Below are 16,501 nucleotides of genomic sequence, written 5' to 3'. Positions count from 1 at the left end.
TACTTTATCTCAAGCTCATGGATCGCAGCAGCCCCATCCATTTCAGTTGCCAAAGTGATTTGATCTGAATTGAGCTTTCTAGCTCTGTTATTTTGTTTCTTTTTTTCCCCTTGAGAAAGAGAGCAATGCCTCTCTGTCAAGCTCACCGAGGGTAGGGATATTTGCGGCACAAGCCGTCGTCGTGCAACTGATTCCAGTGTTTTGAGGTGAGGAATTTTTACATTTTCCGGTGCTTTGGTACAGTGTTAGCAATCACCTTAGCTGCTGCAAAGATGCCAGCTACTTCCTCAGCAGTTTTCATTCAGCTCGGCCTCCCCCGCGCTGCCAGCCGCCGCTCCATGGCCGCACGGGCCGTTGGGAGCCCGGGCCGGGCCGGTGCGGGCCGCGCCTTCCGCCCGGAGCGCTGAGGCGGCTGCACCGCGGCGCCGGAAGGAGGCTCGCTCGCCATGGTGCGTGTGGCGGCATCGGGATGGGGACAGGGACGGGGACAGGGACAGGGACAGCAGGAGGGATAGGGGTAGGGGTAGGGGCGCGGCTCCCGCAGCCTGCGCTGCTGGGGATGGCGGTCGCTGTTCATACGGTGTTCCCGATCCCTTTCTTCCCGCCGGGAGCGGCCTCACCGCGTCCCTGGAGAAGCCGCGGGAGTCTGCGGCGGGTTCCCTGGCGGGCTGGCGGCCCTGTGGGCCGATACCGGCTGTGAGCTGATGTTGTATTTAAAAACTGCTGCATTTCCTCCCGGAGGGGTTCCCATCCCTGTGGGCAGTCCCGGCAGGGCAGCAGCAGTGCCGGAGGGTGAGCGGGGCCAAGCGCGGTCCGCATTGGAGCAGATGCGAGGTGCCGCCGCCTGACATTTCTGCTGCTCTTCAGAGTAGTTTTGTCTTTGACATCTTTTTTTTCGCAGCCGTAAGCACTAATGTCATCACAGAGCATTGGCTCGGTTTGTATAAAGTCTCGGTTTGTTGATGGTCATTTGACGTGATGCRGGAAAGCCGCCTTTCTTTAAGGTGTTTCTTTTGCGAACAGTTAAATAGCATATTATTTCATAAAGCCTTCAGTTCCACTGAGACACTTTTTCACCAGAARGTAACATACCTTAAAGTAGCGTTATCGTACTTTTGAAACTTGTGAACAGTGTTTCCTCTCTATGCAGTATGAAGGGGTAGAGAAGGAAAGCCTCTGGCTGCTTCTTGATGTAAAACATTCCAATAATCTCTTGGAAGGAACAAGAAAATCCCTTTTGTTGCTTTGTACAAATTACATGTGGCCCTTGTCAGAAATTCTGATGCAACAATGTGATAGAAGCTTGAATGGGGGCATTTTTCTGCAAAGATACAGAGAAGTAATCTTAGTTTCCTAGCTGCAGAGTTCTACAAAATAGGAGTCACTATGTAAGATTTGTTTCCACATTTCCTGAGCTCTAGTGGCTTTGTTACAGCATGCACTGACTTCAAGTGATTTTGTTATTGAAGTAGGTGGAATTAATAAGGTGTTACTGTAAATTAAGGGCTTTCAGAGATACCTTTTAAGMCTTTACCATGCTGTGTACTTCTGTCTTCCCTTCAGTGTTTTAATTTATTAGTGCATAGTATCTTTGATTTCTTTTCAGCCAAAGTTACGAAAACCTCAAGGAGGGAAGCAAGAGAAAAAAGTTATCCATCCATAYAGCAGAAAGGCTGCACAGCTTGCAAGGGAAGCACACAAACAGGAAAAGAAGGAAAAGTAAGTCGACTGCAAAATCTCTGGATAGACCAAAAAATAAAATCACAAAGGATACTTTTTGGTTGTGGTAGTAGAAAGGGGACTGTTGTGCTGACATAGCCATAAGATTACAGAAAGGCCTGTGTAACTTACTGTTGCTGCTGGGCCATGTGAAGGGACAGGTTTACATCCATTAAATCAGGTTATACAGAGTAAGTGGTTCTGCTGCTTGACTTTGGGTGTTGTCCTTAAAAGATTAGATTTCTTGCCTTTGATAATCTGAATAGCATGATGCCAGTGATTTCACATGAAGGTGAGTCACCTAGTTTGGTCTTACTTCAGTGAGTTCAGTAAGAATCCTGCTTGGGGCCTAGATGCTTCTGCTGAAATGCTGAAACAGAAAAGAAATAATAGAAATATAGAAAATATGATAGAAAAGCCAGAAACCTACCTTCAGAAGGGAGAATTCTGAATAAAACTGTATAGTTAACTCCTCTTTGGTGGTTTCTGCTGTTCCATGGCAAGTCTGTTTTTCTGCTTTTAAGTTTTACTTCTGCCTCGCATGAAAAGGGAGGGAAAAGACAGCTGGTGAAGACTGGCCTTTATTTTACATTGTTTCAGCTTGCCATTGTTATGCTGTGACTGTTTATTTAGAAACTTACTAAAGCTAACTTAAAGCATTTTCTGTCGAAGTATAGTATATGTAAACTGTATAATGCTATACAAATTATAGTATCTGGATGGACCATATGAGATGAGCCCAAATACTCATTTGTCTGAAAGTGTTAAATTGGAACCTCCTGGTCCAGAGACTGTGCAGTTTTCTTTTTGGGATTGATGTGCAGCCTTATCCACAGCAGTTTTACTGTTGCTTTTACTAGAAGGGGAGGCTTTGCTGCCACAGCTGGTTCATGTGGCCTCCAGCAGAGAATCTGAAAGTAATGTGTTTTGAGGATTGGGCAGTTTCCTAATGTGCAAGAAGCTTTCCCTGCTGCTTCATATTTTGACTGTCCTTTCTGACTGTTTATTGTAAGTTTTTATTGTAGGTTATTTTCCTGCTGCTAAATGGACCACTTTGCTCCTTACCTCTCTCACCTTGTGTCATAACAGCAACTCAGAGCTCTTAATCACAAAAGATGACTTAATCTTACTTAATTCTTAGTATTTGCATTTGTGACTTTGCCATACAGAAAAACATGCACAAGAAAGCTTAGTGAAGGAGCAATACTTATTAATTATGTGTTATGACATGGCACATTCAAATCTTTTAGTGATGGTCTCCTATGGTTAGAGTGATACAGACACCTGTGCTGATGTTTCTCCTTGGAGCGCTACTTTTGTTTCCTCTTGCAACAACAAAAAGTTAAAAGGCCTTGCTGGAGTTGAGGTAGACAATATCCACGGCTGTCCTCTCACCATCCAGGCAGTTTTTTTATCATAGAAGGCAATCAGGTTGGTCAGACATGACTTACCTTTAGGAAATCTGCGCTGACTACTCCTGATCACCTCCTTGTCCTCCATGTGTGTAGAGATGGCCTCCAGAATGAGGTGCTCCATTGCCTTTGCAGGGATTGATGCGGGGCTCACTGGGTTCTCCTTGCCCTCTTTGAAGACTGGGTGACATTTGCTTTCTTTYAGTTCTCRGGCACCTCTCCTCATCATCATAACTTTTCAAATCTAGCTATGGTGTCTGCCAGCTCTCTCAGCACTCAGTGATAGTAAAGTGATCTTACATTTTGTATCTTTATGTCTTATAAATAAGATTTTTACATCTTGTACCTCTGGGGCCCAAACTGTTAACTAACATTCTTCAAAGATATGTACTTTGTAGATCACTTTTGATGTGACATTCTAAAAATACATCTAAAAATTAGTTGCATTAAAMACATCCTCCAATGGTCTATATTCTGTTTTCTGTATTGTCTTGTCTTGAAGCTTAATTTAATTTGAAAGACATGAATATTGTTGGGTTTTTTCCCCTAGTGTTTTTTAAAAGACTTATTAAGGGTTCCAAGTTCTTTTAAATCTCTATCTAAATGCTTGGCTTGGTAAATTTTCAGGATATTTTTTTAAACATTAGGAATTAAGCATGTTAAACTTTTTAATACAATTACTTAAGTTTCAGTTTCTGTAATATAATGATGCGGTTTGGCTTAATTTTGCTTAACTCTGAAAAAGACAAGACAAATGTCTGGTTCTGTGGATGGAGGACAGCTTTCCACTCCTACACTTTGGGGAAAAAGAAATAGCTCACACCAGTCTTGCTCTTCCTCATTGCTTCTGGAGGTCTATTAAATGTCTTTAAACAATTTTCCAAATTGCTTCTATTGAATGACAGCCCTGTTCTCTGGTTGGAAGGTTAATATATTTTTTGGTGGTAAATACAGCAGGAGAAGCTGCCTTGTAATCTGTGCAGAATTTTCTTTCTTAGTCCCATCTACAAATCTGTTACTTTTTTGACCATGCTTGTTATTGTATTGAAGGAAGTTGTCTGAAGTATGAATAGGACAGAAAACTGGAGCAGAATTTTCAATATTATCTCACCAGGCCTGGGTAAAGAGCATAATTTCTCTCTACAGACTAGTGCATTTYTGCAGAATGGAAAAACTGGGTTAGAGGAGTCAGTGCAGGAAGGCCATAGAGTTCATCATTATTATTTTATTTAAGCTGTGGATTTCCTTGCCAGAAGATGTCTAATTGTGGCTGGCTAAATTTATGCTTTTTGAACATACAGATATTTTATCTGTTGATCACTGTTTAATACAAAGGAATTACCTTGGATGTAGGAAACCCTTGAATGGCATGTTAGTGGAAGTTGGGAATGGCTTTTATAGAAGTATCAGTCAATGTTTTTGATTTTGTGTGGTTTGTTTCTTTTTGTTTTGCTTGTTTTTGTTTTTATTATTTTTTTTCCATTGATACTTGTCTGAAGACAGCATTCAGGACTGGAGACAGTTTAGGCTTCTATTTACTTATTAACTTTCCTATAGGATGGAGAAAAAGAAATAACTACTATGAATGTTCCTGTTTATGTTATACAGAAAGGAAAATTGCATTAAGTCATAAGATACATATTCAAGTACCTTTTGCCTGGACGAGATAATAAAAAGGGGTACATATTATCCACAAGGAATTTCAATCCTTAAAATGCAGCACTGGGAAAAACGAGGGAGAAATTCTGCACTGAGTTGCAGAAGTCTTTTACAGCCTCCGTTGTCCACTCTTCACTGCAAGCATTTATAACAAAATATGACAGCAGCAGTAAGTTTACTGTCCAGAAACTGTGACTTCACTCAAAAGACCAATCTTAACCATAATAAGAGGAGACAGACCAATTGCTTGTAGGGAATTGACTACAGTCTTTAGTCATCTTGTTCGCTTGAATTAGACCTATTTCTTGCCTGCATCCCTTTCCTCTCTGTTCTCTTCAAGGTCTAATGAGCAGCAACAACTTCCAGTGTATTACTACCAGTTTATTCTCTCTTAATCTGCACRTGAATCCTTATCCCTTTAGGCAGCTTGTTTGCTCTGTTAAATAATTACAAGGCTGTTTTTATGAGACATCAATAGCTGCTTCACTGGTAATAGTACAGAAGTATCTTAAAATGCTTAACCAAGCTAACAAGAATGCACATGTGTATGGAGAATTATGAAAGCTATTTAGCAGTCTGAAAAAATTAAACATGTCTTGTCAACCATTATTTTTTTTTTTCTTAGTGAAAATCCTATCTTAGTTTTCAGAGCCATAGATAGCATTTGTATGTAYGGATATTATGGGGAAAAATAGTGAGTTTGTAAACTGATTTGGGAAATACTTACTCATTGTTGGTATTTASAGTAGAACAGTTGAATACATTATCTGAGATAAAGAGCTGCTGAAGGAATATGTAGAATTTACTTTTTAAGTACTTGGTAGACATCAAAAAAACCCACTAATCGTTCTTAATAATARTAATCAGTGCTTAAGTAGAGGATTTCTGGGAGGTGGGTGAAGGAGAAGATCATCAAGAAACAACAGCCTGCCACAAGATTGTATTCCCGTCCTTACCCTCTCCTTCCTRTGAGCCAAAGCTATTACTCATTGTGTGGAAGGAGATGAGAGGAAGTTTCTTTGACTCACCTGATTTGATTAGCCTCGCTGCTAATGCTATTGTCTTCTAGCAGTCAGTGAGGTGAGGTTTTTATGAAAAGTACAATAACATCTGAGCCTATCATTCTTTATTTCTTATGCTGAAATTAGTTGTGTGCACCAGGAGACTGAAGGTTTTTCTTCCAGAAGGTGGTGGTGGTTCTATACTTTGCTGCTTTGATAAATAAATGATTTAGTGACCCTAGCAGGTGCAAATGGCAGTTTGTAGTGTTTTAGAATATAGATGCCTGCCATGATTCTGTTTAGGCAGCTTTTCTAGATGCCATCATAGATTTCTCCACAGCAAAGCTTTGCAGGCTCGTCTGKCTAGGTTGCCATGAAGGGTTCTCAGCAGGGACTGCTGGTGTTGAGCTCCATGGGGTGGAGTATGTGTCTTTTTCTTGGAAGCTATTGCAATCCAAAGCTCCCTGCTGTCAGTGCTCTGAGGATAAAAGCCTGCCCAGTTTTTATTGAAGTCTATTTCTACACATGCTGGGGTATCCACAGTAGTAAAAATTTCTTTAATATGTTAGTGTAATTCTTAGCAGCTCACACATGCTGTGCATTTGCTTTTACACAGCTTTTAGACAGTCTTCAGAGGATAAAGTACTTCTTGAAAAAGCTAATCTTTATTTATATAATGTACATTTGCAGACAAGTGACACARGTATGTTTGTCTCTGGAAAGTAGGGGTTTATCTTTTGATCCCAATTTTTATAATAGTGACAGACTTCTGTACTCTGAGTTACTTCAGTTAGTTCTAAAATGCTCATTAGATTTTATAGAGTAAAAATAATTTAGTAAAGGAGCATAATAGCTTTAAACTGTGATTAATTTTAGCATTATTTATTCTTTGTCAATTATACCCTTTATGAATTACTTAATGCATTTCAAATTTTTCTATTTAATAATAATAATAAAAAGTCCATTTTATCAGAGGTCCTTGAATATATATACTGAATATGCATGGCTAAGATATTTTTTCCAGTGAAAAATTTCATACTTACCCCAATAATGTCTTATTTTCCTTTCTGGAAACAACAGAACATTGCAACATCCTTTGAGGACACCTTGAGGACAAGAGAGCAGGAAGCACAGGATTTCCTATTAGAGAAGTTGTCTTTTGAGATCTCCTAATTAGTATGAAAATTAATCCGAAATGGAATTGTGCACACACATCCCATAGAACACAGCAGACCTTGAGTATCCTGCCAGAGATTGAGGTGGAGTTAAAAGTAYTATGAGATAGAGTTGGGGTTTTTTCATCTTTAACGAAGTAGTTTATTTTGGTTTATTAATTTTTACTGTTACTAAGCAGAAACTTTTCCAAGTTTTCAGGTAACAGGATGGTATTTTACACATTGCATGCTTGATTTGCAAGAATGCAATGTAGTGAAATCTCCAAACTCATTAAATGTGCCAGAAGAGTATCAGAATTACTTAAGGAAATTGTGACAATGTAGCTCTTTGGTGAAATTCCTTTTGTTGTGCTCTTAGAAAAATGTTGCAACATTATTTCTTCGAAGAAACTGTTTAGCTTAATAGGTAAACTGGACAAATTCCAGATAGTAGCTTTACCAAAAAGTAGATATTTTGAATTAAACAGAGTAAGTTTTACATTGCTTGGGATTTGTCAGATATTTCTRTTTATAATTTTGCCTAGACTTTCATTGTGACTGAAAAAAAAAAGGAGAATAAAATTAAAGTCATTATTTATATGGTACTCATTCCTGGCTAACATGTCTGTTTTTTCTCTGCTAGGTTGAAGACTGACAAAGCTTTGCGTTTAAGTATTATTGGTAAGCAGAAACTCTTTTACTGAGTGCAGTATTCAGCTTCTTTGTAGAGAYTCTAAGTTTTACCAACTTTTTAGATTGTCCAGTTAGAGTTTCTTCCTCTGTAATCTGATTCTGCAATCTTCAAACAGATTTTGTTGAAATACTGAAATGACATGTCCACTCAAGTAATAAATACAGGATTGAATTTGGGCCTGAGCATAGCTAATCTTTAGTCAGTGTACACAACAACAGGGCAATATAGACCAAATGAGTGTTTTGTACGTCTGTACACATATTTATTGTACTTGGTCCCCGTGCTTTTTACAATTGCTTGTAAAAGAACAGGATATATGTAAGTTAAAAGACATATTGTGCTAGCAAATAAATTCAAAACTTTGAGACACTGTCTGGAATATTTTTCTGTTCCACATGATTGATCCTGCATCTTTTCAGTTTAAGATGTTTAAAAATGGTGATGGATCAGCACTCTTACTCAGCCACTGYGTTCGTTTTTTCCCCTTTCTAAGTTTCCTTCCTAAGTAATTGATATAGTGATATTTTAATTAATTTCCACTAAAACAAAGCTTAATGTCCTTTTTTTCTGTAAGGAAGGTATAAAATAAATCTGAAATTATGTGGGAATGTTTCTATTACAACAACCTTCATACCTGGTACCCACAGTATCAGAGTCTATGATGCTGTTCAAAATCTTGAAACATGGGGGGGCGTTTAGAAAACTTTAAGAAACTTTAATCTGTATTGCTGCTACTGTAGTGGTATAATCATTAATGTTCACTTTATTCTTATAGGAGAAAAACTGCAATGGTTTCAARGTCACCTTGACCCCAGTAAAATCGAGTACACGAAGAAGGAAGCTGGTGAACTAATTGAAGAGTAAGACTGGTGTTAAAAACAAGATTAAAAAGCTTGACTTGTCTTTAAAAATAATGTTCTTAAAATAAGATCTGTAAAGTCACGATGACTCAAAAGAGGACTTTTATATATTGGTAGTAATAATACYAGGTTGTTGATATTGTTGCCACTGACATATATTGAGGGATTGTATATAGTCATACCAGAATTATTCAAATAAGTCGTGCGTTGTGGTTTATTTTTTTTTTTTAATTATTGAAGAATATCCATACTTTTTTAGTGTGTGGAGGAYTCTAAATGATTTGGACAGTAGTAATCACATGCATTTGCTTGTTGGGTTATTCYGTGACACTTGAACACACAGATTTCATGCCACCTTGAGTGGCATGCACTCCTTGAGTGTCCAGTTTTCCTTGCTGAGAAGATTGAACAGTAGTCAGGTGGGTCAATTTGTAGGGCAGGGACTACCAAAGTTTAATCTGATGAAGAAAAACTCAGTTATTCCTGTGCTGCTGGATGTGTGCACCTGTGCCATGTCACCTGCTAGCTGAATGACATGGGATACATATATATTCTTACCCAGATGTATTTTATCAGTTCCCTTTAGAAGCTCTGACATATTTTCTGTTCATGAACACTRTGTTCTACATGCTCATGAGTGCTAGTGTTACTAAAAAGACAATGAAGGCTTACTCTTGGTTACTCTTGGGGTTTAAACTGGAAGTTTGAAAGAAGGTGCAGAATACATGCCAATGAAAAATTTTGCTTTAGAAGATACTATTGAAGTGGTGAAATCCAGCAATTAAAAGTTAGGAATTTAACTAATTCAGATTTAACATGGGTTTTCCAGAGCAGGTGAATTATATTAATGAGCAAATTTTGTTTTATGCAAACATGGATTTWAAAAAAGGGGCAAATAAAAGAAATTCTTGTGGAAGCCACATGTGATTTAAATGATRTTCTCAATGGAGCTTCCACTATGGAGATTAAAGCAGTTGCTCAAGTTGCAGAAATATCACAAATTTAGAAGATAAATACAATCAGTTAATTCATTAGATTATCAGAGTAATTCTGCTTTGCAGATTTTTTTCATGACTGCATCTAGCTTTAATGAATTTTATTTCTTTCAGTTATATGTGTCGATTCAATGACGAATTGGAGCAGATTGAATTACAGAACAGTATTAAAGGCAGACAAGGAAGACAGCATGGTTCCCGGGAAACTGTCATCAAGCAGACAATAGAACGTGAAAGACAGCTCTATGAGGGCTATGGAATAGGTATGTAAAAGCATTAGAAAGAATTCTGTGCTCACACCTGCTCACAAGGCCAGAATCTAAGTCACCTTTCTAGGTATTGTCTTTATTTTTCTCCTTGAAGAAATTAATTAAGTGCTAGTTGCTTATGTCTTGCAGAGTTGTTTGGGAGGAGGGGCGGAAGGGTGAAGAAAAAGAGAAAAAATTACGGTAGAGGTCTGACTCATATGCTACTTGGCCTTTGAGCATCTTTGCTAGTTCTTTCTCTTCAGTGCAGGAATATATAACTTATTTTTGAAACTACAGTGAGATTTTACTGCACCTGTCTTGAATACAAATTCTGTTCAGCAGCTTGTTTGGACCTTCGTTTGATAGCTGAACCAGATAGCTGGAACCAGACTGAAGGAAAGTYTGGTGAAATAAAGAGGAAGGACCAAGGGCTAATGAAAGTGCAAAAAGCAAAGAGTTGTTTTGAGGATAGTCAAGAAAAGCAGTTAAGTGTATGTATATTTCTTTAACCAGTAATATACAYGTTGAAGCTGAGTGATGAACCTGGCTTTAATGCTAAAGTATTATATAGACATAGTCCTTCTAATAGTGAAATATCTCATGGAAGACATGAAAAATGTATATTATTCTGTAATTAGATACAAACCAGTTAGCAGTCCTGGCTGTTCAGGACTAGTCCCCTCCCAGGTCCTTGTGCACCCTCACCCTTCTTGCTGGTGGGCTGGTGTGAGGAKCAGAAAGGGCATCCTGTTTTCATCAACACTGTTTCCAGCACTAATCCAAAACACAGCCTGCACTAGCTACTGTGAAGAAAATAACTCAATCCCAGCCAAAATCAACACACCCCGATGTGTATTGTACAAATAAAGAAAATTAATGGCTTTAAAATTTTGCCAGTGCACCCTGAAGAGGAATTTAGGAATATCTATATGACTTCATGTGTAATCTTTGCTTTCTTAGAAGGAAGGAGAAAAAGCAATAGGAAAATGGATGTTATAATTGTCATCAAATAGCTTAGTTGCAGAAAATACTCCTTTTGTTTTTCGCTTTTCAATTTTTGTTCTTTTTTTCCTTACTGCTTTGTGGAAAGCTGACAGAAAAAGAAGACAAAAAGATGTCAAATGCACAAGCACAACATAAAAATAATGAAGAATCTAGAACTATTGTGGGCAAAATTTGAGGCTATTACAGAATTAGTAAGTAAAGCATTCAGAGAACACAGTGCAACTTCACATATTAAATACACTTTCAAATCATTCATTATTTGTTATCACAGCTGCTGCAGGTTTTACTCTCTGTCTAGGACAGTGTTCATTCAGAGAAAATAGTTGCTGCTAAGCACTATAGCAACTAAATACTGTAATTAGAGATTGGGCATAAATGGAAATCAGCTGGAAACAGTGCTTTTATGCCTCTAGCTCATTATTAATCCTGGAAGCTTTAGTGAGTGGAGCTTTTATAACAGACTTAGATTTGTTGGGTTTTTCATCCCCCCTATTCTTGAACTCAGTTATTTCTTGTATGCATGTGCATTTGCCATGAAGAGACTTCATAATATGTATTCTTTTCATTTAGGGAAATCTGGTAAAATTTGATGGAGTCTATTTATATCATAGAATCAATTRGGTTGGAAAAGACTTCMAAGATCAAGTGCAACCTTTGACCAGACACCACCATGTCAACTAGGTTGAAACTAAGTGTTTCTTGAACACTTCCAGGGCTGCTGATTTCTCCACCACTTCTTTGGKCAGCTCATTCCAATGCTTAGTCACCCTTTCAGTGAAAAAACATCTGTCTTGATGGGCAGCATGAATCTTACCTGGGTGTAGCTTGAGGGCATTTTCTCTTGTCCTGTCAAAGATAAATGTAAATGAAAAACTAATTCTTTATAAAATGTAAAAGTTCATTTGCAAAAGTGGTAGACATCCCAAAATGTAGTAAATTTTAGTCTTTTTTAAACAAAAAGTAGTGATAGAGGGAACATTATCCGTGAGGTTGTTGAGRTTTTGCAGCTTCGTGTCACTTATGCCTTAAATATATCTACAGTAGTTTTACTGCAGTTTTCTTCCTCTTGTTTTAATTTTTGTGTATTTGKTTTTTTTTTGTTTAATCTGTTCTTACTTGTTTATACAAAGCTATTGACAGGCAACACTATTTTATTTATTTATTTATTTATTTGTAACCCAGATGTAGCATGCTTTTCATGGRAAAGCATTATAATTATTTCATCTGAACATTATCCATTTTTGATAATTTGCTTCTAATTACCTTGTATGTTCTCTCAGATGCATAATACTAATCTTGGGGCAAAGTGGCTTTTAAAACYAAATACACTGGTTTTATTAATTAGTTCTGGAGGCTTCACATTACAGGGAAGTCAATTTAATTCAGATGGAAGCTGTATCATTTCCATGTATCTGCTAATGTAACTTCTGTACTGTTCATTAGCTGCTCTTTTCACAGTGATCACTATTGTATAACTGAATGGTTATTTGCCTAAAGAGCATCTACAGTTTGCTTCTTTTTAGAGGTTGTTTGTTCTTCCTCAAAACAAAAGAAAAGTAAAACTATCTGAAAGGGTCAGAAACATAAAAAAATGTTTACTTAAATCTTTCACTGCTGTTTTGCTAAAGCACATAAATTGCTGAATACTTGTCTTAGAAATGCCAGACAGTGATATACTCCACCAAATACTGTCTTCATTTCTTTCCTACTAAATCCTGTGCCATATTTCTCTCTTAATTTTTTTTTGTCTTTGGTTCAGAAAAACATGCCTCTGTGACTTAACATTTTAAAGCAAATGAAGGAGTTCACAAGAAGCAGCAAAAACCACGATATCAGTGCATGCTGAGGAGATGCAGCTGAGTTATACAAGTCGTATTAATCCAGTTACATCRGTTACTGTGCAGTTTATAGTTACTTTATTTCTACACACAGTTCTATTTTTAACCTGGCAACTCAGTAGATTTTATTGTGTAACATATTGCAAACACACATGTAAGCATAGTTTAAAAATTTTGCCACTGCCAAAGCAGTAAAGATGAATTCAGTGCCAGATCTTGGTTTGTCACAGAATCATCTCTCTTCARAATGCCTGCTTCCTCATGGTGTTGGTGAGCCCTGGATGATAGGCTAGATGAAACTGTGAGAATATTCTCTTTGGAAAAGGYCCTGCATAACTTAAATCCACTAAATGTTTTCAAAAATAAAGAAAAGCAAATGAAAGGGCTTCATTTGAAAGCCTTGTCATTTAGTCCTGGTTTGTGTGACAAGAACACTGAACTGTATGTTGAATTAGTGGCTTGATAAAAGGAACAAATCTCAGCATGATGCTAAACTCACTGTTTACATCACTGTCTGCACGACTAGGGGCAAACTGAGTAGCATTGTTTGCTCCTTCCAAAATACCTGAGAGAAGAACTGCTTTCCCTTGTGAGTGCTAGGATGTGTCAGCATTTGGCACTGTACTGCCATGAGTGCAATTCAAGGGACTGCAAAGCAGGAACCATGGCTTTGTTTCAAGGCTTGATTGGGAAGGATGGACCTAATGTGGCATGGATATTTATTGGAACCAAGGAATCAACAGACCAAAATAGCATTAGGTAAATGTTTATTTGCCTTGCCTTGCTCAGCTGTGAGCAGTATCACCTCATCTGTTTGAAGCAGTCTGCAGAAGTCACTGTAATTGTTATCAAAACCTTCTGCATATATTATTGTTCTTCACTTGGTAACTTTATAATCAAATATGAAAGAAAAGAATAGTTTTCTGAATAGTAAAGACTGTCTGGCCAGAAAGATAAATGATACAGGTATCATCATCCTACATGTTGTAGTAGCAAAATCATCCATAATCCTGCATTGATAGCATGATCTCATTTATTACTGTAAGACTTGAGAACATTGATAGATGAACAAAGGCAGAACTGTTTGTTCAAGGACAGTATGAAAGATGCTGAAATGTCACAATTTTAAGAGCTAAAATAAAGTGCATTCAGTATTACAGAAGTAGAAAACATCTGCCTTATTGAGAAACCTGCTGGCTGTGAAATCTGTACAGTTCATAGACAGTTATGAGGTATTTTGTACTGGAAAGATGTCAAGGCTCCTAAGGTATAAATCACCATAAATTAGTGACCATGTTAAACAAACACAGGCTGTTTGCACTGCAGGACTGACCAAGGAAGGTGTGACACTGAATTGAGGTAAAGCAGCTTTGGCAACCTATGTAAAAATCTGCATAAATTTATAAATTACACATCTAGTAGGAAAGTTTTTACTAGGACAGGAGGAAAAAAGCAAAATGGTCTGTCCCACAGGTCTTGATACAAAACAAATTCTCTTCACCACCAAAGGTAATAGAGATTTGTAGTATGTATATGTACTTATTTCTGTAAATGGGGAAGACTGAAAAATTTCAGTCACTGAAACTATTGGTCTTTTTTTTTCTGTTCAGCCAAGATGAACATGAACTACAGAGAGGAGACRGATGTTAACAGTCTCTATAAATGTATGTTCTGTTGCATTTGCTGCAGTATTTAAAAGGCATTCAGTAACTATGGAATGTTAGTTTCTCCATATTTGATACTTTATAAATGTTATGACCTGYCCCTGAAGGTGAGGTTCTTGTTAAGATATCCTTTGGGGCAGATTGGAGTGAAAGAGCACTGAATAAGTGGTGTTTTTTTGTATATGTATGGYAGCTTTCTTTTAGAACCATTTGGTTGCAATGGAAAGGAAGAATGAGCCATTTTGGTTAGAGAATGTTTGGCTCACATTTCTTCCTTTGAAATGAGACTCACTTGAATAATGTAACAGGTCTAATAAAAATTAATTTCTTTCCTATTAGAAATCCCAGACATTATGAATAGAAAGCATCTTAAATTTTTCAGGTAAGTTTTTTCATTATCACTAATAACTTTATGCAAAATAGTGTTTCTGAAGTTGACCCATTGGATGTATTTTTTCATTAAAAAATAAACTTATGCAAAACTGCCAAGAAATTTGTCATTTGAAAAAGCAGAGTAGGTATGGCATTGCTATTTTGGCATTTCTYAGCTGCTACAAGGTAACCACTGGTGACAGTTACTAATTAAACAGTGGAAGCTTTAGATTGAASAGTTAGAATGACATTTCTGTAACTTTTTTGCTCAATATTCTTGCATAATAYTTTACCTAAAATGCTGACCTCAGCTGTTCACAGTAGTGTTGGTATGTGTGTATGTACTAGTTGAAAATCTTAAATGAATTTACAACTCTCATCCAGTTAAAACATCTGAGAGCTTACTGCTGAAARTGAAACTTACTGCTGCCTCATCTGGGCCAGCATGTTGGTATGTCCTTGTAATAGGTTGAGTCAACATTTTTGCTGACAGCTCTATCAAATTAAATACTTTAAAGGAAAAAAAAAGAAAATAATTAGGAATGCTTATGTTGCAATGAATGATGTATCACTGATTCCCAGAGATAGTATGTAGCTGGAAGTAATACTTRCAGTATGTTGGAATGAAGCCAGAARTCCCAAAGATGAGAGACTGTTGTGTTTATAAATATGAATTGACTTCTTGAACTGGGAYATCAGACAGAAGTGTTGTTATATTGCCTTGGTAAAGCAAAACCGTATCTTATAATTGGCAAATACTGTCTTTGCCCTTGAGAAAAATTACCCATGAAGTGTATTTACTATAATCAAGAAAGCATTCTGTTAACTGAGTACTGGGTTTGGCTTACATTTAAAACAATCCTTTCTTCTTCATGCAGCCTTTTGAAATAATACACCTCCCACGGGAATTAATTCTTACTAACCCTTTGTGTTCTCTTGAAGTCAGTCATACAACATGTTAATTAACATTTACCATAAATCTCGAGTGACTTACGTACACGTAATGTTAGACATGCAAACTCTTCTGTGACCAACCTAAAAGCAGGTGGCTGAAAGTAACTGAGGGTACAATAAGGCTGTGGGAATAAAGGGAATTATATATTTTTGTTTCCTAATATTACATCTGAAAGTACTTATTCCTTCACAGAGAGATTTCAGCTTCTGAAGTGTACAAAATCAGGTGAAATATTTGGTGCTTATTAAAATTACAKTGGGACAGAGRGTTTAGAAAAGCAGCCTCACTTGAGTTAGCATCTTCTGAGGAAATGTGAATTACCTCTGCCATTCGTTCCTTTCTATTTGTAATTGGTTTTCATTACTTTCTTTTTCTCTCTAAGAGAATGGGATGGTGATCTGAGGAAACTGCCAAACATCAAAATGAAAAAGCTCTCAGCTAGGGATGCTGCCTGCAGTCACCCTGAGGTGACAGATGCAGAAGCTAAAGAAGATTTGAATGAAGGAGAAGAAGAGGGGGGCCCTGAGGAGCACCAGCTGATTCAAGAGCTAAAATAATGAACTGAATTGTAAGAAACCTATTTTAATTGTCACTGGAAACAAGAATAAAATTTAACTATATTTGTAAAAACTCCGTTGGTTGCTTTTTTTTATGATCTCACTGTGTATCTATGGTAAAGAGTAAATCATGTATTACTGGGTATAGATGTATATTAYTGGATAAAAATTTTTGACTGTAAATACATACTTAAAATCTTAATCATGTAATCCCAATCATGTAATCTTGAAATCCCAACTAGCTGAATACCTTTTCCCTGTCTAGATTCAGATTGGAATACTTTGTAGTCAGAAATCCTTATCTTTTCCTGGTAATTGCAATAATCTCTTAAACATGAAGAACTCTTTTCTTGTACCTTTGTTTCTCT

The 16,501-nt window shown here is 37.2% G+C and overlaps 1 protein-coding gene across 2 annotated transcripts; it reads left to right on the top strand.

The window, feature by feature from the left end:
- Positions 1-376: 376 nt before the first annotated feature.
- TMA16 (translation machinery associated 16 homolog) lies at positions 377-16,501 on the top strand. Of its 2 annotated transcripts, none has more exons than XM_057375504.1 (7): positions 377-449; positions 1,607-1,719; positions 7,589-7,626; positions 8,415-8,499; positions 9,609-9,757; positions 14,589-14,631; positions 15,959-16,497. In XM_057375504.1, exons 1-7 carry the CDS (start codon positions 447-449, stop codon positions 16,131-16,133), a joined length of 606 nt encoding a protein of 201 aa, XP_057231487.1. In that variant the 5' UTR covers positions 377-446; the 3' UTR covers positions 16,134-16,497. The 2 variants fall into 2 exon arrangements, with proteins under 2 accessions (XP_057231487.1, XP_057231479.1); XM_057375496.1 differs by lacking the exon at positions 377-449 and adding an exon at positions 899-937 and having other exon boundaries at positions 15,959-16,501.

Source organism: Malurus melanocephalus, unplaced genomic scaffold (genome assembly GCF_030028575.1).
Source record: "Malurus melanocephalus ecotype Western Australia unplaced genomic scaffold, MMel_1.1 scaffold_9, whole genome shotgun sequence".
Taxonomy (NCBI): Eukaryota; Metazoa; Chordata; class Aves; order Passeriformes; family Maluridae; genus Malurus; species Malurus melanocephalus.
The sequence above is the reverse complement of the archived record's forward strand: the minus strand, read 5'-3'. Positions and strand labels throughout refer to the sequence as shown.